The sequence below is a fragment of the Pseudophryne corroboree genome, chromosome 4 (assembly GCF_028390025.1).
Source record: "Pseudophryne corroboree isolate aPseCor3 chromosome 4, aPseCor3.hap2, whole genome shotgun sequence".
Classification (NCBI taxonomy): Eukaryota; Metazoa; Chordata; class Amphibia; order Anura; family Myobatrachidae; genus Pseudophryne; species Pseudophryne corroboree.
This window is the reverse complement of record NC_086447.1, coordinates 555160475-555187439: the sequence shown is the minus strand read 5'-3', so window position 1 is coordinate 555187439 and position 26965 is coordinate 555160475. Positions and strand designations below refer to the sequence as shown.

At 44.6% G+C, this 26965-nt stretch overlaps 1 protein-coding gene across 6 annotated transcripts in view; it reads left to right on the top strand.

Moving 5' to 3' along the window:
- Nucleotides 1–26965, top strand: part of AHI1 (Abelson helper integration site 1) — a 688430-nt gene that overhangs the window by 164486 nt on the left and 496979 nt on the right. For all 6 annotated transcript variants that reach the window (XM_063917381.1, XM_063917377.1, XM_063917376.1 and 3 more), the window contains one exon: nt 24882–25005. In XM_063917381.1, coding sequence (XP_063773451.1) covers nt 24882–25005 — 124 coding nt within the window. The remainder of the gene's footprint in view (nt 1–24881; nt 25006–26965) is intronic.

Here is a 26965-nt window from a genome sequence, read left to right as displayed (position 1 = left end):
AAATTCAAACCATACCCTGGAAGGAATCTTATTCCTTTCTAACCCTTGATGTTCAAGCTTTATATACACATATTGCTCATCAACTTGGAACGAGCATAATATCCAAGAAACTTTGTGAGGATGCTGACCTCAGCGCAGAACACCAGACTTTTCTTGTTGATTCCATTTCTTTTATTCTTTCTCACAATTATTTTCTTTTTCTACACCACTACTTTCTACAAGTCATGGGGACGGCCATGGGGACCAGGTTCGCACCCAGTTATGCCAACCTCTATATGGGTGACCTGGAAGATTCGCTCCTGTGGGGAAGCGACTGGGAGGCGAACCTGGTCTTCTATAGCCGTTACATTGACGATCTTTTTATTATTTGGGATGGGGATGTATCTTCTATCTCTGCTTTCGTCTCCTACCTTAATTCCAACACTTATAATTTAGTTTTCACACACAATCACAACAGGGAACGGATAGACTTCCTGGATGTGACCCTTGAAATAATTGACAATCAAATTACGACCTCAAATTATTCAAAACCGGTTAACACCTATTCATATTTACATTATGAGAGTGCACACCATGCACCATGGAAGCATGACATACCTAAAGGGCAACTAATGCGCCTGAGGCGTAATTGCTCTACCCTAGAATCATTTACCATTCAGGCCAATGAATTGATGAATGCTTTAAGACAACGTAAATATCCAGATAAACTCCATGACGAAGCATTCAAGGAAGTCCTTCTTATGGATAGACGCAACTTACTGTATTACAAACGAAATCCTCTGGTCAAATCTCTCAAAAAAATAAAAAATAAATAAAAAAAAACAAAGGGTGACGACACTAGACAATTTGCATTTGTATGTAAGTACAATAATTGTGCTAATGAAATAAAAAATATAATCTTTAAAAACTACAGAGTACTAAAACAGGATAAGGTTTTGAATGAAATATTACCCCCCAAACCCTGTATAATATATAAGAAAAACAGATCATTGAAATCAATATTGGCACCGAGCCATTTGGCGCTGGGAGGATCTAAAGAAACCTCTAATGGATACAAATGGCTAACCACAAAACCACTAGGATGCCATAGATGTGGTAAACCCAGGTGCACTACATGTACCTATATGCAGAAAAAGACTATCACTATAAATTTACCTGGTAATGAAGATCCCTACAAACTCGAGTCATTTATGAACTGCGACTCGAGGTTTATTATCTACTTACTTACCTGTGGATGTGGCCTGAATTATGTAGGGAGAACTACGAGGGCTATCCACGTACGATTTATGGAACATCGTAGAAATATCATCAAACGTAATAACCTACATAGTGTTTCACGCAACTTTAATTTATTCCACGATGGCGATCCTAAAAGTCTAACATTAGTATGCATAGAACATATCGCCCCCACACCAAGGGGGGGGTGATAGATTTAACAAACTGTGCTGCAGAGAAATATACTGGATGTTTAAACTCAATTCATTACATCCGGATGGACTAAATGAAAGTATTGAATTAAATACTATACCTTAGGTTTTGTGCTGTACCTTAGGGAAATTCCTTTCATCTAAAGCCCTTTCCCTGTCCCCCCATCACTGTTATCTCCTTGTCATTGCTATCTCCTTGTTATTTTATTGTAATCTGTGTATCTTCATGTGTGTTATCTACATCCTAAACCCCAAGGACATGGTGAATGACCATCATCCTTTATAAATCTAATCCATTTAGTTCTGAAATATATGAAGGATGTTCCTTTTCCCATCTGTCATTGTGAATGGATCATCAGATTGAAGAGTCTTCTTGAGGATCTATACTCCAATATATTTATTTATAACATCATGTATCTACTTGTATCTAGTATAGATCACCATTATAATTTGAGAGATTTCTGACAGCATCTCGACTATGTGATTGTCTGTTTCTCCATCACTACATATCCTATTTCCGATATTATGTACTAATACTTTTATATAGGTTCAGCCTGACAGAACCCTGGTCCACTATAATAATATACCCATGGAGAACCTTGTAATGTATATAGTAATTTAGGAACAAAGGATGAGGTAATAAAAAGCGACCACTGGTGCAAAAACCATTTGTAAAACTAGGCCGTTATAAAAATTTATTTTTACATTTATTACAGTAGGCACTAAAACAAACCGAGTGTTTACAAAGTAAAAATAGGTACAAATGCCATACAAAAACAAAATATATAAAAAAATGCATAGAAAGACTGGAAAGCATAAAAGGGGTACAAATGACATAAAATACATAAGAATAAATAAGTTTTCAAAAAAGTTTAAAAAAAAAAAGGTTAAAAAAGAGGAGTAAAGTATCTTAACTTAGTCACTGAGGTTAGATCAAGGCAGCACCCAACGCGTTTCATCCTATCTGGACTTCACCAAGACAGATCCTATATATATATATATATATACTCATTCTAAGAGGAAGTGGTGGTTACATCACTTCCTGTAATTTAATTCAAACAAAAACAAGAGTGGTATAACTTGCGCCCTGTAGCTGCTTTGTACTGCCTCCCTAGGATCACCGCTCCCTAATTCACATATAATACAAAAATATGGAGTAGTTCACAAGCGCTACAATATAACAAAATACTCCTCATGTATTTCTTTAATGTTCAGATAGTGACTTCTTCCAACAGGTTCGCACCTTTGGACTGACCTCCTCTTAAGGGGAACGTGCATCAAAAGGTATCTTTCACACCACCTCTAGTTTCACATGGGATCACTCTCTCCCTTAGTGCAGACGCTCACCTTAATAAGGAGCCCTATGTGTCTTGAAAGGTTTCTTTATTCTGATCTTCTCATATCACTTTATATTCATACAGCAAGGGATTACCCTCCCCCTTCAATGTGACGCTCACCTTATAGTTGGGCCCTATGTTCCTTGAAAGGTTTCTTTCCAACGTATCCTTCCTTGGACCCCTCTTATATACAGGTCACGTCCTTCCTCAGAACCAAGGATCCTCAGGTGCTTATGAGGTGGATATTATAAAGTCCATCAAGAAATGGTAGTGTATAAAAACTAATTTTTTATTCCAAATAAAACACCTTAACCATATAGCAGCACATTAAAAAAAGCAAAAACAAATGGAATCCCACAAAAAGGCAGTCTGGGTTTTTCCTCCAATATTCCCCTAGGGGACAACTCTGGGAAATACTTCCCAATAGTGCAAAAAGACGGGGGAATATTTAAAATCCCTCCAAAAAAGATCCTTAAAAACAAGATAAAATATTAGGTGTAGGAAAACCTTACCACCCCAAATAAAAAACACTGCTGCCAACGCGTTTCGGATAAGTCAATCCTTCCTCAGGGCATATTGTAGGACTCACCCAGTCGGTATTTTAAACCCCACTGAGCCCTTCCTTTCTCCTTCTCAGCCAATGGGGGAACCACAACAGTTTATCCCACCCAAAATAAATAATTATGCTCTCCAATTTGTATACATTATTTACATTGTGAATACATTCATAAATATACATCCATATCATAAATAAGATAAAAACGTAGACCAAAAAAAGACCATTTACATTCTAATTGGTAAAATAGAAAGTCCGTCATGGATTCCTCAACACAGATTGTCTCCATAACTTTCTATTAGGAGCACTGTCCCTGAACTGGATTAAAGGTCCATGGTTTCGATGCAGTCTCCGAGACCTCCCGTCCAAATACTTCCGGTGACCTTAGGTGTACACCCGTCATTGTCCCTCTGTAATCCGGGTCCCGCGGCATGTATATCGCGTTCCCAGATACAAGTGACCTGCCGTCCTTCCTCACGGACCCAGCGGTGACGCACTTCCGGGCAATGGAACGCAAACAGGAAGTAGATGCGGAGAGCCGGAACGCATCGGATTTCTTTCGTTCTGATAGTATACACTGATCTTGAATGCTCCCAATAGGGATCCCTTTTTTCATTATGGTTAAACTTTATAATGCACACCCGATGTGGACTCCAGTGAGATAGGGAAATAATAGTGAAAAGAAGAGAATCCATTAGAAATCAGCATATATAAATGACTTAATTTTCAATTACTTTTAAACTTCAGCATTTATACAGCATTCGGTTAGCTCCACCATCACTTTACCTTTTTACTATGCCCCCTATATTTAATCATTCAAAATATCTCACAGGAACCACTTCATTTCAAAATCCACTTTATATATATATATATATAATAATAAAAGAATATAGAGGAAAAAGAAAAAAAACAAGAGGGGAACGGGAGGGGAAGGGAAAGAAACAAAGAAAAAAAAGGAAAAAAGGAAGTGCCTTGGATGCACAACATGTGCCAACATGATAGTAGGGTCATCTTTCAAACATCCCCACAAGGAGAAGATGTACCAGATCAGACACGTGTTGACGTGCACAATGACCCACATAGTGTACCTGCTGACATGCCCATGTGGTTTGTTCTATGTGGGCAAATCCATTAGAACCATGAGAGAAAGGATGGCCCTTCACAGGTCAGCGATTAAGCAAGCACTAACGGGCAAGCCATCTGAACAACCGGTGGCATGTCATTTCGCGATGGCGGGACACTCATTCAACGACCTGAGACATCAGATTATAGATTTTGTGCCCAAGAATGCGAGGGGAGGCGACCGGGACCGCAGACTTCTGCTTTTAGAATCCAAATGGATATATGAACTTGGTACCGTGAGCCCAGGAGGACTGAATGAGAAGTTTTCGTGGAGCATCTTTACATGAAATGCTGGTGGACACGATGGGCGACATAGCCCTTTCAGAGTTTTTCCACCAGTAAAGTACAGTGGAACGGACTGGACAGCCTAGTATTCTTATGAATACACTAATTCGGAGTTTAGATGGAGAATTTACACAATTGCCTTCCTCTACATGAGTTTTTCACTGCGGCCACTCAGTCTGTGTGGTCATTGTGGAATTGCCGTTGTTTTCCTCTTCGTGTTCTCCTTTTGCTTCTTCCCTTTCCAGCCGTCCTCCCCCGTTCCCCCCCCCCTTTCACTCCTCCTTCTTCCCCTTTCTCCCCCCCCCCCCTTCCCTTTTGTTTTCCCTTCTTTATATCTTGTTTGTAATTGGCCTGCATTGACCATTGTCTATTTCAGAATAACAATCTCTTTGACCGGGCTGCTCGGATAGGGCTTGAGCTCAGTTTTTGCTATTTCCATTAGGGTTAGGACACAGTAAATGGTAGGAACTGCATAGCTGTCATTAATTAAATAAGCCTGATACATTAGGGGTTTCACAAACGCATACAAACATATTTTTTTGATGCGCATATCTCATATTTTTCACTTTTGAGGTGCTAGCAGCTTGAGTAGCCACATCCCTTCCTTCTTTCCTTTTTTTTCTTTGTTTCTTTCCCTTCCCCTCCTGTTCCCCTCTTGTTTTTTTTCTTTTTCCTCTATACATTCTTTTTTCCCCTCTCCCCTCCTATTTCCCTTCTCCCCTTCTTTCTTTCCTCCCCCTCCTTCCTTCCTCTCTTTTTTTCCCCTTTTTGTTCCTCCTTTCTTTTGACACCACTGAGCGTTGACAGATCACATTCTGGCCGGTTACGGCCAGTCACATAAGTAATGGTAGCTAATTTTCATAGAACTTACACATAAGAGGTATAATTCAGCACACCCCTATGGGGTACACATGTATTTCCTAGCCGCACTTATTTGCGGTTCATACACTAGTTATCTCACTTTTGGAGTTCCCCAAGTCGACAAATGGTGGTAGATGCACACACGTTTTTAAACAGCTATGTGGGAGAACGACAGTGTGTATCACCCGGTTATCCCATGGACCTGAGCTCAGCCCTGCCCCCTCAGCCACAATTACAAAAATAGTTTTGACTTTTTTATCAGATATATATGTGTAGCTAATATTCTTCAAGGTGGAAGGGTTCCTGTACATGGATATAATAAATATATATATATATATATATATATATGTGTCAATCTGAAGGAGAGTTGAGATAGGGTGTGTACACACGGTGAGATCCCTGCTATGTTCGATTTTTACTATGCGATTTCCCTTGAACTCCCCCAGAGCCCAGATAGTACAGATTTTGTCTATGTACGATTTTGACTAAGGGCCAATTTTGACTATACTTTATACTAGATTGTACACTAGATAGTCAAGATTGACTTGCCTGCACAGTCTATCTGGCCTTACGATACCGACCCCACGGGAGCGCGCATCGGATCGAATCTGTATCGCAAGCTGCCTAGCACCATGAGATATGCACTAACTTTTCATAAGATTTTGACTATATAGTCAAAATCTTACAGATTTATCTCACTGTGTGTACACACCCTAAGTTAACACTCGGTTTACTCATACAAAACTTTCTTTTCTGCTGCGGGGTACACTGGGCTCCACAAGGCATGGACAACGGGGGTGTAGAGTAGGATCTTGATCCGAAGCACCAACAAGCTCAAAAGCTTTGACCTTCTTCCCAAGATGCATAGCGCCGCCTCCTATATCACCCCGCCTCCGTGCACCGGAGCTCAGTTTGTAGTTGGTGCTTGCAGTGCAAGCATGTAACAGGAAGAGCTGCTCACAGCCGCATCAGAAAAAGCTTTTTCTGAGGAAAAAAGAAGACTACAAGGGCTGCAGCAGAGGCACAGATAGTGCTGGATGTCAGTAGACATTGCCTGCTGCAGCTCCATCTCTCCCCCAGCGGCGCTGTACACTCCCGAGCCCTGGTTGCCGGGTAACTACAGCAGGAGGCTCCGGTTTTCTTCTTGTCAGGCACACACGACGGGGGCTCTCCGGGATCGCGTGGCCGCACTTCGGGAGGTGGTAAGTGGGTCCCACTTGCGGGACTCGGCCTTTATCGCGATCCGGCGCGGTCAGTGGGAGATGGGCCGTGCGCGCTGGCGGTGGACACTGTGGCAGTACAGGCGATCCCACTAGATCACCAGGGCATGGGACAGGTCAGGTTTTCTCTATAAACCGTTTTATTAGAGCCCGCAGTACCCGGTGGTTTTGCCAGCAGGGGGATAGAGCTTGGACCTGAAGCCCCTCCCCCAGCCCCAGGGCGCCATTTTCTGCAAATGTTCCCGCCCTGGAGCTGCATATCTGTCTCTCCCTCACTCCCTGGCAGTGTCTGCGGCGCCATTATCCCTCAGCTCACTGTTCCTGGGAATGTTTGGGCAAATCCTCCTATGTAAAGCCGCCTGGTTGTCAGTGCTGTGACTTTACAAGACACTTAAGTATTCTACCTGCCTTTTGTAGTCAGTGTCAGTTAAGAAAGAGTGCACTTAGTCAGGGTTTCCTAGTACAATTACCCTGTGATATACATCCAGTTCTTACTGTGTACTGTTATATCTATTGTTATATAGCTGTGTAAGCTAGTCCAGTGCAGTATTATTGTCAGTAATAACCTCTGCATTGTACAGACTGTGACTATTTGTGTGTGCATTTGATAGCTGAGTGGTGTCCATTCGTGTCTTTCACTCAACCTGCTATCCCTATATTCTATAACCTGAGGGGGCTTGGTGCGTCAGGTTTTATCTAATATAAGATTTTCACAAAGATATACTATATTACGTATTTTTCTCTGTGATTTAGTCACCATATCTCTCCTTTATCTCTGCTGGTGCTGACTACACTGCGCAGGGGTTTGGGCTAGAGGTATTGTGCTGCTGACAAATTGTACTGTGTTACCTGATACTGCAAGTTATATCATGTCTGCTTCTGAGGGTAACAGTTCTGGGACTGAACACACTGCCGATGTTGCTGAAGCCGCAGATACCTATGAGGAGAATATAGCAGCTTTGGGCTCTGGTTCTGGGGGCTCCTTGCCTCCCAGTGGGAGGTGGCAACGGGGGCAAATAATGACCCGCCGTGGGATGCTTTTTCCACGCTTCTGCATATGCTAGTTCATAAACGAACACCCCCCTATGGGACCCCCAATGCCGGTGCAACCGTTTGTGGTCTCTGCAGCTAACCTGCCGTGGGCGGACAATTTATCTGCTCAAATAAAGAAGTTGAACCAGTCGCTGACTACTAAAAAGTTTGACCGTCGCTCGCCTACGTCCAAGGGGTCCTCTAAGCGAGCGCTTGTCTCCTCACAATCCACTGCTGTCACTGACACCTCGTCGGATGAAGACGGCACTTACACTGACTCCACAGGTTCTGACTCAGATACGGCTGATGGGGAGGGTGGTTCACATGTGGATGTTCCTGATCTTTTGGAGGCTATTAAGTTAATTTTACAGAGTACGGATGATCCTGAGCCATCCGTTCCTCCTAAGAAACCAGATAGGTTCAAGCGTCAGAAGGTGATTAAACAAGTTTTACCTCAATCTGACCACCTATTTGATATACGTCAGGAACCCTGGGAAAACCCGGGTACGAAGTTTGTGCCTCAAAAGAAGATGCTGGCTCGCTATCCCCTCGCGCCGGAGCTGTCTAAGAATTGGGAAACGCCTCCTCCAGTGGACTCACATGTGGCTAGGATGGTGGTTTCCTCAGCTCTACCGATCACCACAATCACGTCTCTAAAAGAGCCTATGGATAAACGTGTTGAGGGTTGTCTGAAAGCGATTTACACCCTCACGGGTGCTGCACAAAGGCCCACTATTGCAGCTACTTGGGCTGCAGAGGCCATTGAAGCATGGGCCTTGGAGTTAGATGCTGAAATCTACTCTGACCATGCTAGACAATGCCTGTCTTATATTGTCACAGCTTCTCGTTATATTAAAGAGGCGGCTTCTGATGCCGGTATCCTGGCAGACAAGTCCTCTACTACGTCAGTCCTGGCTCGCCGTATATTGTGGCTGAGATCCTGGTCTGTGGATCTGGACTCTAGAAAAACCATGGAGGTACTCCTTTCTAGGGAGATATTCTGTTTGGGGAGGATTTAAATAAGATTGTGGCTGACTTGGGTACTGCCAAAACTGCCTGTCTGCCAAGTACTGCTCCTTCTGTGTCGAAGGCTAAAGATACTTCCTTTCGCCCCTTTCGTCCTTCAGGTAAAGCAAAAGGTCAGGCGTACAACAAGCAGGCCCGCACTTCCAAACCTGGTAAGCCTAAGCCCAAAAGAGCCTGGGTGGCCCGTCAGCCAGCTTCCAAGACCGATAAGCCTGCCGCATAACGGGGCGGGCCTCCCTCTGGGGGATCCCAGGGTGGGGGACCGGCTTCTAGGGTATACCCAGGAATGGTTGAAGACCACTTCAGATGCCTGGGTACGGGAAGTCGTCACGCAAGGTTACGCCATAGCCTTCAAAAATGACCCCCTCATCGATTTTGCCAGACAGATGTCCCGTTGGACAAGACAAAGGCAAACACTCTACATTCGGTGGTACAGACCCTCCTGGATACAGGAGTCGTAGTACAGGTGCCTCTTGCGCAGAGGGGCCGGGGGTACTATCCTCCGCTGTTTCTAGTCCTGAAACCGAATGGGTCCTCCTGGCCCATTCTCAACCTCAAGGCATTGAACAGGTTTGTGAAGGTTTCCAGGTTCCGGATGGAAACCCTTCGCTCTATAGTTCTGGCCTTGGAACTTGGGGACTTCATGGTCTCCCTGGATATACAGGATGCTTACCTGCATATTCCTATAGCAGTGTCTCATCAGCAATACCTGAGATTTACAATTGGCAACTGCCATTACCAGTTTCGGGCGTTACCTTTTGGTTTAACAACGGCTCCGCGCGTCTTTACAAAAGTCATGGCGGTAATGACGGTGGTACTCCGCCATCAAGAAGTCAGGATACTGCTGTATTTGGACGACTTGTTAATCCTGGCAAATTCCCCAGAACTTCTCCTGCGTCATCTAGATGTGACGGTCCGGTTTCTGCAAGCCCACGGGTGGCTCATCAACTGGAAGAAGTCTTCCCTGATCCCTGCTCAGAGCATGGTGCATCTGGGAGCACTATTGGACACTCACAATCAGCGGTTGTTCCTGTCTCACGAGAAAGTCCTGAAACTTCAGGACAGGATTCGTTGCTTCCTATCTCGTCCGCAAGTGTCGATACATTCGGCGATGCAGGTGCTGGGCATCATGGTGTCAGCATTCGACATGGTGGAGTACGCTCAATTTCACTCTCGCCCTCCAGAGGCTGATTCTAGCCAAATGGGACGGCCTGCCTCACCGGATCAGGTCTCAAATGATCTCATTGACTCCGGAGGTCCGTCTGTTGCTGCTCTGGTGGCTCTGGGACCAACAACTGTGCAGGGGCCGTCCGTTCTGGATATCCGACTGGGTCCTGTTGACGACAGATGCCAGTCTAAGAGGTTGGGGCGCGGTGCTGGAGCAACACTCCCTTCAGGGGCGGTGGACCAAGGAGGAGTCCCTCCTCTCGATCAATATTCTGGAGTTGCGGGCGGTCTTCAATGCCTTGAACCTAGCCCAGCATTTAATTCAGAACCGTCCTGTTCAAGTACAATCGGACAACGCCACCACAGTGGCTTACATAAATCATCAAGGCGGCACTCGAAGCCGCCTAGCAATGAAGGAAGTCTCACGGATTCTACAGTGAGCAGAACGCCATCTACCGGCCATATCGGCAATATATATTCCGGGAGTCCTGAATTGGGAAGCGTACTTTCTCAGTGGTCAGGACGTGCATGCCGGCGAGTGGGGCCTCCATCCAGAAGTGATTCAACTCCTAGTGGAAAGGTGGGGCCTTCCAGGCGTAGATCTGATGGCGTCTCGACACAATCACAAGGTTCCGGTCTTCGGAGCAAGGACAAGGGGTCCTCAAGCAGCATTCGTGGATGTGCTGGCGGTACCGTGGAGGTTTCGGCTGCCGTACGTGTTCCCTCCGGTGTCACTCCTGCCCAGGGTAATTCGGAAGTTCAAGCAAGAAAAAGGAATTCTGCTTCTCATAGATCCAGCATGGCCCAGACGGCACTGGTTCTCAGACCTGCAAGGCCTATCGTCAGAGCGTCCAATTCTACTTCCACAACGCCCAGACCTCCTCGTTAAGGGACTCTGTGTCTACCAGGACCTAGCCCGGCTGTCTTTGACGGCGTGGCTCTTGAAGCTTCCGTCTTAAGGGCTAAAGGGTTTTCTGAGGCGGTCATTCAAACTATGTTGCGGGCCTGGAAACCGGCTTTGGCTCGGATTTACTATAGGGTCTGGCATTCTTACTTTGTTTGGTGCGCATCTAACGATTATGACGCTTCCAAGTTTAGTATAGCCAAGTTGTTGGCTTTTCTTCAGCAGGGCTTGAACTTAGGCCTGCGTCTGGCCTCCCTCATGTTCAAATATCTGCCTTGTTGGTGTGGTTTCAGAGAAAAATTGCGACCTTACCTGATGTGCATACCTTTACTCAGGGCGTGTTGCGTATCCAACCTCCCTATGTCCCGCCTGTGGCGCCTTAGAACTTGTCGGTGGTTTTGGAGGAGTTACAAGAGTCTCCGTTTGAACCTTTTGGTTCAGCTGACCTTAAGTGGCTTTCCCTTAAGGTGGTGTTTCTGCTGGCTATTGCTTCAGCTAGAAGAGTGTCGTATTTGGGTGCCTTGTCCTGTAGTTCTCCATATCTGATATTTCACCGTGACCGGGCGGTTCTTAGGACTCGTCCCGGCTATCTACCTAAGGTAGTTTCTTCGTTCCACCTTAATCAGGAGATTGTAGTTCCGGCACTCTTTTCTCCTGATCTGTCTCCCAAAGAGCGGTCTTTGGATGAGGTACGGGCTCTCCGTATCTATGTGAAGAGAACTGCTCCTATTAGGAAATCTGATTTTCTTTTTGTTGTGTTTGGGTTTCACAAACGGGGCTGGCCTGCTCACAAGCAAACTCTGGCCAGATGGATTAGAATGGTGATTGCACATGCTTATGTGAAGGCTGGTCTCTCTGCTCCTGATCACATTAAGGCCCATTCTACTCGGTCTGTTGGACCTTCTTGGGCGGCCCAACGTGGTGCGACCCTTGAACAATTGTGCAAGGCGGCTACGTGGTCCTCTGTGAACACGTTCATAAGGTTCTATGCCTTCCATACTGCCGCTTCCCAGGATGCTTCCTTTGGACGCTGGGTTCTTGTGCCTGCTACACTGCGTCCCCTCCCATAAGGAACTGCTTTAGGACATCCCCATTGTCCATTCCTTGTGGAGCCCAGTGTACCCCGCAGCAGAAAACGAGTTTTATGGTAAGAACTTACCTTTGTTAAGACTTTTTCTGCGAGGTACACTGGGCTTCACAAGGCGCCCACCCTGACGCACTTAGCTTCTTTGGGTTGGTATGGCATTAGCCGCTGACACTTCTCCTGTCGGGAGAGTGTGGTGTTTGTGGCAACTGGCAGTTGTCGTCTCTTTTACTTGCTACTGCATTGGGCTGGTTAACAAAACTGAGCTCCTGTGCACGGAGGCGGGGTGATATAGGAGGCGGCGCTATGCATCTTGGGAAGAAGGTCAAAGCTTTTGAGCCTGTTGGTGCTTTGGATCAAGATCCTACTCTACACCCCCATTGTCCATGCCTTGTGGAGCCCGGTGTACCTTGCAGAAAGAGTTTTAACAAAGGTAAGTTCTTACCATAAAACTCGTTATTTTCATGCTTTTGGTCAGTGCATAGAAAGAGCCCAATGCCCTAATTCTTTGTTTATTCAGTAAATTGGGTGATATACCAGTTGTGAACGTGAAACTGTATAGCAGCAGTTTGTGAGCCGCACTGTCCCTCTTTCAAATGTTTTCACTAATATGTTTTGTCTTAGGCATAGTTACTCATTGCCGGTACCATATTTGAGAAAATGTTTGGTACCATATTTTTCTTTCTTTCCGTATGCTCTGATAAATTAATCGGGAAATACAATGGATACATACATGAAATGAGCACAGTGCGGTATTTTAACATATATTTCCACCTGCAATTTGGTTACTCTGTATATACAGTGTATTTCTTGTTAAGCATGGTTATTCACGGTTAGTGCTATATTAGAAGAAATATTAGATGCCTTTGTTAATTTAATTGTTTTAAGATATATGAGAGGAGAGATAATCGTAGTGCAGCACCCAAGCATAAGTGCCCACCTGCTGTCCGGCCTCTTCTGTAGAGCGGAGGGCGGATGAGAGTGGGACAGATGCAGTACTGCTGGAGGTATAGGTAGAGTAGATCCTGCTACAAGAAGATTTTGCAAGATCTAAATGCGTCGCGGGGAGTGGAACCGCTCCTAGGAAAGAAGAAAGAGACGAGAGAGTACCGGGATTTGTGCTGTGAACTCCTGCTGCTGACCGCGCTTTTCCCCTGCAGTGGGGAGCTGATTCAAAGCCTCTGAACGTACGTTTCACCACGTGGTCTAGCTCACCAGACAGTCTGACGTGAAGTCTAGATGGCTTGCTTTAATAAAGGGTGCTCTCTCCATTGAGCTCTTAGATTATCCAAATGGTATGTGTAATGTGTGCTCAATGGTCATGCTCAGGTGCACCCATAATACCACTCACAATGTTTGTTAAAGTATGAAGATTCTGATTGCCAGATTTTTCCTTTACCATTTCTTTTAAATCGTAGTGACGCCACCTTAAATTTAATAAAATTTAAGATTAAAAACTATACAGGTTGAGTATCCCTTATCCAAAATGCTTGGGACCAGAAGTATTTTGGATATCGGATTTTTCCGTATTTTGGAATAATTGCATACCATAATGAGATATCATGGTGATGGGACCCAAGTCTAAGCACAGAATGCATTTATGTTTCATATACACCTTATACACACAGCCTGAAGGTCATTTTAGCCAATATTTTTAATAACTTTGTGCATTAAGCAAAGTGTGTGTACATTCACACAATTCATTTATGTTTCATATACGCCTTATACACACAGCCTGAAGGTCATTTAATACAATATTTTTAATAACTTTGTGTGTTAAACAAAGTTTGTGTACATTGAGCCATCAGAAAACAAAGGTTTCACTATCTCACTCTTACTCAAAAAATTCCGTATTTCGGAATATTCCATTTTTCGGAATATTTGGATATGGGATACTGAACCTGTATTTTAATAATACTTCATCATATTGACTAACTACAAATAATGCTCCAAATAAGGAATTTTCTTCTTGCTCTGGCCTAGGCCAAACAAACCAGCAATTGATCGTTCCTGTTGTTCCTTTACTGTGATTCAGAGAATTGGGAAGCTGTCTAATCAACATTGAAATGAACATAGTTTAAAGTATACAAAAAAATGTGCATGTCTTTTGCAGTCGTCTTGAGCAGGTGGCGTATGGGTCTTTTGGTCGACAGTCATTAGGTCGACCACTATTGGTCAACATGCATTAGGTCAACATGGAAAAAGGTCGACATGAGGGTTTTTAAAACTTTTTTCTCTGACTTCCTGGTGGATGCTGGGTACTCCGTAAGGACCATGGGGTATAGACGGGCTCCGCAGGAGACTGGGCACTCTCAAAAGAAAGATTAGGTACTATATCTGGTGTGCACTGGCTCCTCCCTCTGTGCCCCTCCTCCAGACCTCAGTTAGTATCTGTGCCCGGCCAGAGCTGGATGCACCCTAGGGGCTCTCCTGAGCTTCCTAGAAAAGAAAGTATTTGTTAGGTTTTTTATTTTCAGTGAGATCTGCTGGCAACAGACTCACTGCTACGTGGGACTGAGGGGAGAGAAGCGAACCTACCTGCTTGCAGCTAGATTGGGCTTCTAAGGCTACTGGACACCATTAGCTCCAGAGGGATCGAACACAGGCCCAGTCCTCGGTCGTCCGGTCCCGGAGCCGCGCCGCCGTCCCCCTTGCAGAGCCAGAAGAACGAAGAGAAGTTGAAAATCGGCGGCTGAAGACTCCGGTCTTCATTAAGGTAGCGCACAGCACTGCAGCTGTGCGCCATTGCTCCCTTAGCACACCACACACTCCGGTCACTGATGGGTGCAGGGCGCTGGGGGGGGGGCGCCCTGGGCAGCAATTAGATTACCTTACTTGGCGAAAAGCACATAATACAGTCTGATAAACTGTATATGTGCATTAATCCCCGCCATTAAAGTACATAAAAGGACAGAAGCCCGCCGCTGAGGGGGCCGGGCCTTCTTCCTCAGCACACCGGCGCCATTTTCTCTTCACAGCTCAGCTGGAAGGAAGCTCCCCAGGCTCTCCCCTGCAGTATCCTGGTACACAAAGGGTAAAAAAGAGAGGGGGGGCACATAAATTTAGGCGCAAAACTGTGTATATAAGCTGCTATAGGGGAAAAATCACTCAGTATAGTGTACATCCCTGTATTATATAGCGCTGTGGTGTGTGCTGGCATACTCTCTCTCTGTCTCTCCAAAGGGCCTGGTGGGGGAACTGTCTTCAAATAGAGCATCCCCTGTGTGTGTGGTGTGTCGGTACGCGTGTGTCGACATGTCTGAGGTAAAAGGCTCGGTGGGGACACGCCTTCGTAAGTTCAGCCACAAGTGGGTTCACTCCCTGTTAGATCCCTGGGCAATAGAAATTGTATCGCAGGGATACAGGCTGGACTGTGAGAAGATGCCCCCTCACCGAGGACCCGGCGGGCTTCCCCCCAAGAGAGGGAGCCAGTGTTAACTGCAATTCGTAAATTGTATCTTCAACAGGTGGTGGTCAAGGGTCCCCTCCTTCAACAAGAGGGTGTTATTATTCGACCATGTTATAATCCCGAAACCAGACGGTTCGGTTAGACCCATATTGAATTAAAATCCCTGAACATATACCTGAAAAGGTTCAGGTTCAAGATGGAATCGCTAAGAGCGGTCATTGCAAGCCTGAAATGAATCGGGACATAAGGGATGCATACCTTCGTGTCCCCATTTATCCATCTCATCAGGCGTACCTCAGAATTGCGGTACGGGATTGTCATTACCAATTTCACCAAGGTAATGGCGGATATGATGGTGCTCCTGCGGAAGCAAGGTGTCACTATTATCACATACTTGCATGATCTCCTCATAAAAGCGAGATCAAGAGAGCAGTTGCTGGACAGCGTATCACCTTCTCTGGAAGTGAAACGGCAACACGACTGGATTCTATATATTCCGAAGTCGCAGTTGGTTCCTACAGCTCATCTGCCTCGCCTAGGCATGATCCTAGACACAGACCAGAAGAGGGTTTATCTCCCGATAGAGAGAGCTCAGGAGCTCATGACACTGGTCAGGAATCTATTGAAAACCAAAACAGGTGTCAGTGCTTCACTGCACTCGAGTCCTGGGAAGGATGATGGCCTCATACGAGGCCATCCCCTTCGGCTGGTTCCATGCAAGGACAATGGAACTTACTGGACAAGTGGTCCGGATCACATCTTAAGATGCATCGGTTAATCACCCTATCCCCCAGGGCCAGGGTGTCTCTCCTGTGGTGGCTGCGGAGTGCTCACCTTCTCGAGGGCCGCAGATTCGGCATTCAGGACTGGGTCCTGGTGACCACGGATGCAAGCCTCCGAGGGTGGGGGGCAGTTACACAGGGAAGAAAATTCCAAGGTTTGTGGTCAAGCCAACAGACTTGCCTTCACATCAATATCCTGGAACTAAGGGCCATATACAACGCCCTAAGTCAAGCGGAGTTCCTGCTTCGCGACCAACCGGTTCTGATCCAGTCAGACCGCAGGGGCTCATGTAAACCGCCAGGGCGGCACAAGGAGCAGGGTGGCGAGGGTAGAAGCCACCAGAATTCTTCATCAAGTAAGCGCACTGTCAGCAGTGTTCATTCCGGGAGTGGACACGACCTCCACCCGGGAAAGTAGTGACTTCATCAGGAAGTCTTCACGCAGTTTTGCAAATTGATGGAAACTGCCTCAGGTGGACTACATGGCGTCCCACCTCAATAAAAAGATAAAAAAGGTTTTACGCTGGGTCAAGGGACTCTCAGGCGATAGCTGTGGTCACACTAATAACACCGTGGGTGTTCCAGTCGGTCTATATATTCCCTCCTCTTCCTCTCAGACCCAAGGGCTGAGAATTGTAATAAACGGAGGAGTGTGAACAATATTCTTTGCTCCGGATTGGCCAAGAAGGACTCGGTACCCGGAACTGCAAGAAATGCTCTCAGAGGACCCATGGCCTCTGCCTCTCAGTCAGGACATGTTGCAACAGGGACCCTGTCTGATCCAAGACTCACCGCGGCTGCGTTGGACGGCATGGCGGTTGAACGCCGGATCCTAGCGGAAAAGGGCATTCCGGATGCAGTTATTCCTACGCTGATAAAGGCTAGGAAAGACGTGACAGCAAGACTTTTTCACTGTATATGGCGAAAACAGGTTGCTTGGTGTGTGGCCGGGAAGGCCCTACAGAGGAATTCCAGGGGGGGTCGATTCCTGCACTTCCTACAGTCAGGAGTGACTATGGGCCTAAAATTAGGATCCATAAAGGCCAAGATTTCGGCCCTATCCCTTTTTTCTCTCAAAAAGAACTGGCTTCACTGCCTGAAGTTCGGACGTTGTTACAGGGGTGCTGCATATTCAGCCCCTTTTGAGCCTCCAGTGGCACCTTGGGATCTTAACGTGTGTTGGATTCCTAAAATCCCACTGGTTTGAGCCACTTAAGACCGTGGAGCTAAAATATCTCACGTGGAAAGTGGTCATGCTTTTGGCCTTAGCTTGGACTAGGCGTGTGTCAGAATTGGCGGCTTTGTCATGTAAAAGCCCATATCTGATCTTCCATATGGAAAGGGCAGAATGGAGGACTCGTCCCCAATTTCTCCCTAAGGTGGTATCATCGTTTCATTTGAACCAACCTATTGTGGTGCCTGCGGCTACTAGGGACTTGGAGGATTCCAAGTTGCTGGACGTAGTCCGGGCCCTGAAACTTTGTTTCCAGGACGGCTAGAGTCAGAAAAACTGACTCGCTATTTATCCTGCATGCACCCAACAAGCTGGGTGCTCCTACTTCAAAGCAGACTATTGCTCGCTGGATCTGTAGCACGATTCAGCTTGCACATTCTGCGGCTGGACTGCCGCATCCTAAATCAGTAAAAGCCCATTCCACGAGGAAGGTGGGCTCTTCTTGGGCGGCTGCCCGAGGGGTCTCGGCTTTACAACTTTGCCGAGCTGCTACTTTGTCGGGTTCAAACATTTTTGCAAAATTCTACAAGTTTGATACCCTGGCTGAGGAGGACCTTGAGTTTGCTCATTCGGTGCTGCAGAGTCATCCGCACTCTCCCGCCCGTTTGGGAGCTTTGGTATAATCCCCATGGTCCTTACGGAGTACCCAGCATCCACTAGGACGTCAGAGAAAATAAGAATTTACTCACCGGTAATTCTATTTCTCGTAGTCCGTAGTGGATGCTGGGAGCCCGTCCCAAGTGCGGACTCTCTGCAATACATGTATATAGTTATTGCTTAACTAAAGGGTTATTGTATGAGCCATCTGTTGAGAGAGGCTCAGTTATTGTTCATACTGTTAACTGGGTATAGTTATCACGAGTTGTACGGTGTGATTGGTGTGGCTGGTATGAGTCTTACCCTGGATTCCAAATCCTTTCCTAGTAATGTCAGCTCTTCCGGGCACAGTTTCCCTAACTGAGGTCTGGAGGAGGGGCATAGAGGGAGGAGCCAGTGCACACCAGATATAATACCTAATCTTTCTTTTGAGAGTGCCCAGTCTCCTGCGGAGCCCGTCTATACCCCATGGTCCTTACGGAGTACCCAGCATCCACTACGGACTACGAGAAATAGAATTACCGGTGAGTAAATTCTTATTTTTAATGTTGTTTTCTTCGCAAAGTGACGGGGAACCCCAATTAGTGCACCGTGTCCCCTCGCTTCGCTCACTATACTTCGGGCAAGGTTACTATTCCCAATTGTAGTCCACATGGATCGGAAAGTATGAAAAAGGTCAAAAAATGAAGACCAATGTGAAAAACTCATGTCGACCTTTTTCCATGTCGACCGAGTACATGTCGACCTAATGACCATGTCGACCTAATGCATGTCAACCAATAGTGGTCGACCTAATGATTGTCGACCTAAGTCTTGTCGACCAAATGACCGTAATCCAAGCAGGTGAAAGTGCTTGCTTTTCATAGATTAATTCTATAGAAAGATTAATCTTGCCGCTGTACGTTACAAGCTGTTTGTGCTAATTAGTACACTAGTAGAACATACTGTACAGAGATACTAAGGACCGTGATTTGGCATCCAGGAACTTAGGGAGGAGCGTTTATCTCTCTCCATTGTAATCTTTCTAAGTATAACGGAGAGAGATAAAAAAAGCTCCCCCTAAGTTCCTGGATGCAAAATCACCGTCCTTAGTATCTCTGTACAGTATGTTCTATTAGTGACCCTTACTTTGTCCCAACTGAAACATAAATACCCAAATCTTAATTTTCCTCTTTTTGCATACTTTCAAGTGCAAAGCTTTACTATGCACCTGCTTTCACGTTTACAACCTGCTGATCTCACTTTTTCCCTATACAACCAACTAAGATTGAACATACTTTCTCCTTACTCCACGTGCTTAACATATACATGTACCAGTCGTAAGTTAGATTTGTCCAGTTTATCTACAGGTATGGCTAAATGGAAAGATACTCTACCTGGAACTGACCTCCAAACTGTAATTCATTGGTACACATTGCTTAACAAATGTTTAGTTTCTTCTTCGTATACAGAAATGCACTTACATTTTTTTTCACAGGGCGTATTATATTCCCCGCCTACGATATCTTACAGGTATAGCCGATAATTCCCATTGCGTCAAGTGTTCCTCACCTGATGCTGATATTGTTCATTGTCTTTGGTCCTGCGCCATTATTCAAGCATTTTGGACAGATACCTGTAATTATATCAGTGTTACCTTCCATATTCCCTTCACTGCAACTCTGTCCTGGGCGTTTTGGAAATGTTATGACACTCGTTTTTCCTCATTCTCTAAGGGAACTAAATTGTTATTAGCTCTTATAGCGGCAGCTTCCAAAAAGACTATATTGTCACAATGACAATAAAAGATCCAGTGACCATTACCCTTATGCTCCTTCGACTGTCATATATTTACCAAATGGACTTGGTGGAGTGTCCTCTCAATGCAGAATCCTACTCTTCCAATTTCTTTACAATATGGCTGCCTTACATTGCTACCCTATCGTCCTCTACTAGAGAATGCATACGCAAAGTGGTTGGACTTACTACGTGGTATAACACTGAAGTCCTCACAAGGGGTTCCCCTCCATTTTAGCCAGGCCCTCAATGCTTCTTACTTTATTACTCACTGGGCCTGTTACATCCATTAAGGCTCATTCCTCTACACGTTGAACTGTTTTTTTTTTTGTATTCTTATTTTGCATTGTGGATTGTATTGAAACAGATATTTTGTGCTATCCTGTATTTTTCATTATTTATATGCTGTCATGTGAGTGTGACATTTCTTCATTAATAAATATATTTAACAAAAAAAAAAGTTAAAGAAATGCAGCAAAAAACTGAACTACTTCACAGCTTTATTAATAGGAAAATATTAGAAAATGTAATGTTTGGGATATTGGAATAACAATCTGTCTTGTTCTTTTTTTTTTTTCCAAATATATTTTATTGAGGTACATGTATAAACCAAAATGAGCAATACAAGTAATAGGTACAAAGCCTAGTATACAATACTAAGAATATATGAGCGAGGAAATATAGAGCGGCCGCTGTACAATCCCAATTAAACCTCACATTTTCCATTTTCAAATATTAAACATATGGACTAGAAAAAAGTGACCAGTACATAGTGCAATAGAATGATATGAATAGGTGTAGAAGTGAAGATACACCTCTACAAAACCATGACAGGTCCAATATTATATTAAGCTATATTTATATCAAGGTGTCCTTCAACATGGAACAAAAATAATAAACTTAACTAAAACATTGTCCGCCAAAACAAGGGGGTCCTCAACCCATCCATGAAAAGAACGTCAGGGCAGAGAAAGAAAAAGAAGGAAAAGGATATGAGTACTGGAGATCAAAGAGAAATTAAAGAAGGGGCAATGTGAGACGGGGGCGGGGAGGTAGAGTAAGAAAGAAAGAGAGTTGCCACAGAGAGTAGAGGGAGAGCTCTCATCGTATCTAGTTATGGAAGAGAAATAGGGGGTCTATGGTCTAAAAGTTGATGACAGTACCATGTAGTGTAGTGAAAGCTTTGTTGGATGGCTCGTTTAGTGGATGTGGGTAGTGTGTGAATATATTTACCCCAGCAGAGGAATAATGCAGGGGTAAGAGTCTCTTTATCAAGAGAGGTCTCCAACCAGTCCATGGTGAAAAGGAAGAGCAGTCTGGAGGTGGCCATGGGTAGAGAGGGGGGAGTAGCGTGTATCCACTGCTGGAGAATAGCTTTTCTCCCCACAGCTGATAAAAGTGTCACTAATTTTTTGTCGGTAGAGGGAATGGTTGGCTGGTCGAGGAGGTAACCAAAAAGAGCCCAAGAGGCGGTGCAGTGAAAATCAATACCTAATGAGGAGGAGCTGTATGCTTGCAGTTCGCCCCAAAATGTTTATATGTGAGGGCAGTGCCAAAAGCAGTGCATAATGTCGGCTACTGGTGTGGAGAATTTAACGCATGCTGCAGACTCCGAGAGGCCCATCAAGTGACTTCGTTTTGGGGAGATGTAAGCCCTATGTAAAATATTATATGACATTTCCTGATAGACACTCGCTGGAATAAGCCTCAAAGATGTGTTAAAGCAGTCTAATACCGCTTCCGGGGATAAAGAAGGAATTTGGGATGACCATTTTGTAAGTTGTATAAGATCGGAAGAGGGGATAATGTCCGTGAGTATTCAAGAGTATATAGTTGATATAGAGTATGTGCCGGAGTGTAGGAGCGTATCAAGGGGGTTGAGAAAATCCTTAGCATCAAGTCGTGCCAGAATTGAACGTATATAATGGGAGGCCTGAAAATAATAAAAGCCATGGTTGGGGTTAATGTTATATTTGTCTATAGCTTCGGTGAAGGTGAGTGATTCATGTGAGGAGTTGAGAAGATTGCGAATGTGTGTGATTGCTGCCGTATGCCAGCAGTTGAAAGGAAAAGAGGCCCGTCCGTTGTGAAAGTCTAAGTTCCCCAGAAAAGGAAGAAACGGAGAATGAAGACAATGTATGTCTAATGATTTCCTAGACCTTTTTCATGCTAAGATAGTAGAGGTTAAGAGGGCATTGACAAGGTGAGGCGTCTTCAAAGTGGCATTACTGGCGTGTAGAATGTAACTAAGGGACAGGGGGGCACATAGTTGAGAGTCCAGAACCGAGTCAGTGAAGACATTCGTGGAGCTGAGCCAGTCCATGGCTATGCGGAGGAGGCAGGCCCTATTGTATTGCTCTATATCAGGCAGGTTTAGCCCTCCATTTTGTACTGATTGGGACAGCTTGAGGAAACTTAGCCGAGTCCGTTTGTTGGCCCATATAAACTTAGATATGTGCGCATTAAGGAGGGATAGGTCCGATTTGGTGAGTAATACAGGGACCATCTGCAGTACATAGAGCAATTTGGGAAAGCTAGCCATTTTGACAAGTTTACATCGTCCTAGGAGGTTGAGAGGGAAGTTTTGCCAGAGACCTAGCTCAATTTGAATTTTAGTAAGAATAGGTTGGACATTGTAGGAATAAAGAAGGGAAGGGTCTGCGGGTAGTTGAACGCCTTGATAAGTGAGATGGGTGGGGGCCCATCGGAACGGAAAGGAAGGGTCCCAGCCTACAGTGGCTTGTCGAAATATAGCTAAGGCTTCAGACTTGTCATAGTTAATCGAAAAGCCTGCAAAAGAAGAGAAGCGGGTTATAGCTTCTTGTAGTGCCGGGATTGATTGTTTGGGATTTGAAGTAAGAAGAAGGATATCATCCGCGAATGCTATCATTTTCAATTCCTGAGTACCAATCAAGATGCCTCTGAAACTAGTTAAATTAATAATGTGGCGTATAAAGGGTTCTAAGGCCAAATTGAAAAGGAGGGGAGAAAGGGGGCATCCCTGTCTAGTTCCCCTTTCGAGGATGAAAGGAGAGGAGGAAATATTATTGACCATCACTTGCTCAGTAGGGGTAGTATAGAGGGAGTTGACAAGACCACAAAACTTCTCTCCGAAATGTTCATGGCGCAGGACCCGATCGAGGTGAGGCCAGGCGATTTTGTCAAAGGCCTTTTCTGCGTCTAGGTTAATCCAGTCTGTCTTGTTCTAACAGCACACCTGAACTAGTACAATTCTCTCAATTGTTTCTGTTGGAAGCTTTGTTTAGCTCATCAGCTCTCTATAAGCTACTGTATAGCTAATCTAATTTACTTGTTAATCGTCTTTCTCTAAGGACACTGAGCTTTGTTAGTGCCTTAATTTTTCCTTAAATAAACATTAAGTGCTGCCTTGGGGCTGGTCATGGGTCTCTTATTGAATAGTTTCAGGTATTTTACCCGGGAGAAGAAACTACATAACACAACTTCCGGGTAATTAAATCTGCACCATAGTACGAACTTAAAATGTATTTTAAAGAATCTGAAAGAGCAGAAAGAGGGACAGTCAGTGCGGTTTCAAGTTTAGTTATTGAGTTGCCAAACTGATTTATCTGTGACCTTTTATTACATGTTTTATTTTATACATTCTAAAAAGATATGTTGTTCTAAACAGTCAGATTGTGCATATTATTTAATAAAAGTTTATATGTTTATAATTAATGTACTGTTATAAAAGCACTGGTAAAGTGATAAACGGGAGATATTGTTCCAGCTTTTTGACCTGTATGATGTTAACCCCCAGGAAATGTCTGTTCTGCTAAACAGACCAGATTAGAGTTTGGACTTTTACTGGAAGCCGGATAAGGGGCTTGGTAATATGGATGTGAAAGAGAAGGAAGGGCTCCACCTATAACGCACATTTCGGGTTTTTAGACCTTAACCCAAACCCTATAATCAAGTCTGTTTAGCAGAACTAACATTTCCTGGAGGTTTAAATGACATAGGTCAAAAGCCTGGACAAACATATCTCCATTTATCACTTTACCAGTGCATTTATCACAGTGCATATAACGGCCCTCAATCAATAGCCGTTGCAATTACTACGTGAATGCATACAGCAGTGCGCATGTGCGAGGAGTCACTATGAAATTGAATCCCTGAAGGATTTCATCCCTGAATGATTGACAGTGGGGGGGGGGGGCATTTTCGGGGCATCCACGCGCCGTCACATGCTGCCGCTGCACCCCGAAAAATGGCGTCTGCAGGGGCTCTTCCTTAATTACTGCCTCAGTGATGCAATCACATTTGTTTTGCAATCGCATCGCTGGCTGACGATTAGCATGCTGGGCAGCCTTGCCCTGCTATAAAAGCAGTTGCAGATTCTGCTAAAAAGCAGAATCTGCAACTCTTACTGAATAGGGTCCTCAATATCTAGAATGGCAACATGAACATAGCGTATGAAGTATGTGTATTTGCAAAAAGTTTATATGTATGCATACAATATGCCACTTGATTCATATAACAATGCTAAGGAAATAGTGTATTATCATAACATTATTCTTGCCTATACTTTATCCTTAACACTCCTTTTTATGTACTTTTGTATTTTATTGTAATTCATTAGGAGGAAAAAATTAGGTCCCACAAGTACAGTATATAGATAAATTCCCATTTGCAGAAAGGCCACCAGATGGCAGTGTGACACCATTAGAAATAAATGACTACACTGTATTATTTACTTAATTGTTAAGAGTAAAAGAATAATTGGTTACATATAAGCCTTGTGCAAGTTTATTTGAATATGATGATGATGACTTGCATACATATCTCTACTCTGGACTTTTCTCTTTAGTTTAAGTTGCTCAAAATGCAGATAGAAAAAGTGACCGTTGCAGACACAGTTTATTTTGTGATGCAAAGACCCTACTCTAAACCAGACCCTTTACACACTATTTTAAAATCATTGTAAAAGAATATATAGGATCAGAGGTGTTTTTTTTTTTTTTTTTATATAAAGAAAGCCTAGACTCAAATGAAAAAAAAAAATGCATTCTAAACATTTGTATGTATGTTTTTCTTCTTACAGTGTATGAAATTCCCTCTGGACAGTATCTCAGAGAGCTTCATGGTCACCTTAGTTCTGTATATGACCTGTGTTGGTCCAAGGATGATGAGCACTTACTTTCCGCTTCTTCTGATTGTACAGTGAGGTCAGTTTGATATTGAACTTCAGAATATGGTTTTAGCCTGTTTGTTTTGTTGGATGAAACAAGACACAAACACTGGAAGTCTTGTTCAGGCACGCATTGTCTTTACAGAAAAGGTTCTTCCTAAAAAGTGAACACAAAAGTAATATTGTTCTTCAGAAGAAGTATTGAAGACTATTATGTCCAAACCAGTAGCGGATCTTGCCACGGGCAAGCAGGACTTTTGCCCGGGGCGCCGCCTTCCGGAGGGTGCCGGCGCCATCCGGAGGGTGCCGGCGCCATCCGGAGGGCGCCGCACCACGGTAAGATCCGCTGCTGCTGTGCCCCCCGCTGCCCGCTGTGAAGGGAAACTAGACGCTATGCGTCTAGTTTCCCTTCGTGGGCTGCCCGCTGTGAAGGTTTCCCTTCGTGGAGAGGACCTTTTCTGTAATGATGTGCGGTGCGCGTTGACGTCATCGTACAGCAAAGGTCCTCTCCACGAAGGGAACTAGACGCGTAGCGTCTAGTTTTACTTCGTGGAGAGGACCTTTGCTGTGCGGTGCGCGTTGACGTCATCGCACACCGCTCATCATGTCAGTGGCGCTACTACTGTACAGGGGGCGTAACTGACCACGCCCCCTGTATGAAGCCACACACCCTATGGCCGCCCGGGGCGCAAAAAGACCCTGAGCCGGCCCTGGTCCAAACTAACAGCCGTGCTTCCTGACATAAACTCGTACACTAGAACCTATCAATAGAAGCAACAGTGCCCTTATTAATTAAATCCTTTGACCAGGTGTTCCTAATAAAAATGGCTTAAATAAGGATTGAAGGCTTATCTCAAACACCCAAACATATCTAAAGTCTATTCCCAAGGCCTGGAACACATAATAAAAATCAGCATATGCGGGAAAACCCCCCAAATATAGGTATCTCTTATAAAATATTACCTGGAACAACAAACTAAAGGGGGGTACTCATGGAGCGATATTCTAAGCAATCTGACTAGATTGCTTAGAATTTAAGCATTATCGCTCCGTGTGTACCCCCTACAGCGATAGCGGTGCGCAGCCCCGCACATCGCTATCGCTGGTGCTAGATAGGCCAATCTAGCGGGTCGCTCACTTCACCTGCTGGGTGAAATGAGGCCCCCCCCCCCCGTCTTCCTCCCGCACGCTCAGCACACATCGCGCTGTGCTGAGCGGTGGGAGAGAAGTGTGCTGAGCGGTTCGCTCAGCACACATCTCTTCCACATCGGCCCGTCTATATGGGCCTTAAGAATCTGAGAAACCTGGGCAGCTTAGCCTACAGCGTTAGAGAGTGGGGTACAGATGTATTAAGTCTGTAGAAGTGATAAAGTGGAAGGTGATAACGCACTAGCCAATCAGCTCCTAACTGATTGGCTGATGCATTATCACCTTCCACTTTATCACTTCTCCAGGCTTAATACATCTGCCCCATTGTCCCATTACTCTGGGGATTTCAGGTATTAACAATTAGATATTATACAGTATACCTGATGGGTTATTTAAATCATTACATTAATCTAGTAGTATGTACAACAAGTGTTAATATCAACAGAAAGTGGTAGTTTGTAACCAAGTAGTAGTAGTGCTGTCAGTGTTAGCTCATACTAATGTTCAGCCCCGTTGTCTATCTGGGCTCTCCTGAAATACCTTCCAAAGAACTGCTGTCCTAGGGATCTGAAACATATTGAGGAATTAGTTATTTCCACAAACTGATTATTTTAGGGAAAATTAATTGTTGTTAACTTGGTCATCGCAACCCTGCTTTGTTATGGAACCAGCCAACCTGCTGTGTTGTACAAACAATGGTACCACCGCCCTTTGGCTTCATAAAAACCCCCAGACTCATTGAGGCCATTACTCAAAATCAACATTTCCTGGGCTTAATGAAACAATACTAGTTCCTCATTGTTTGTAGTTATGTAGTTATGATGTAGGAGTCTGATGATTGATGTTTT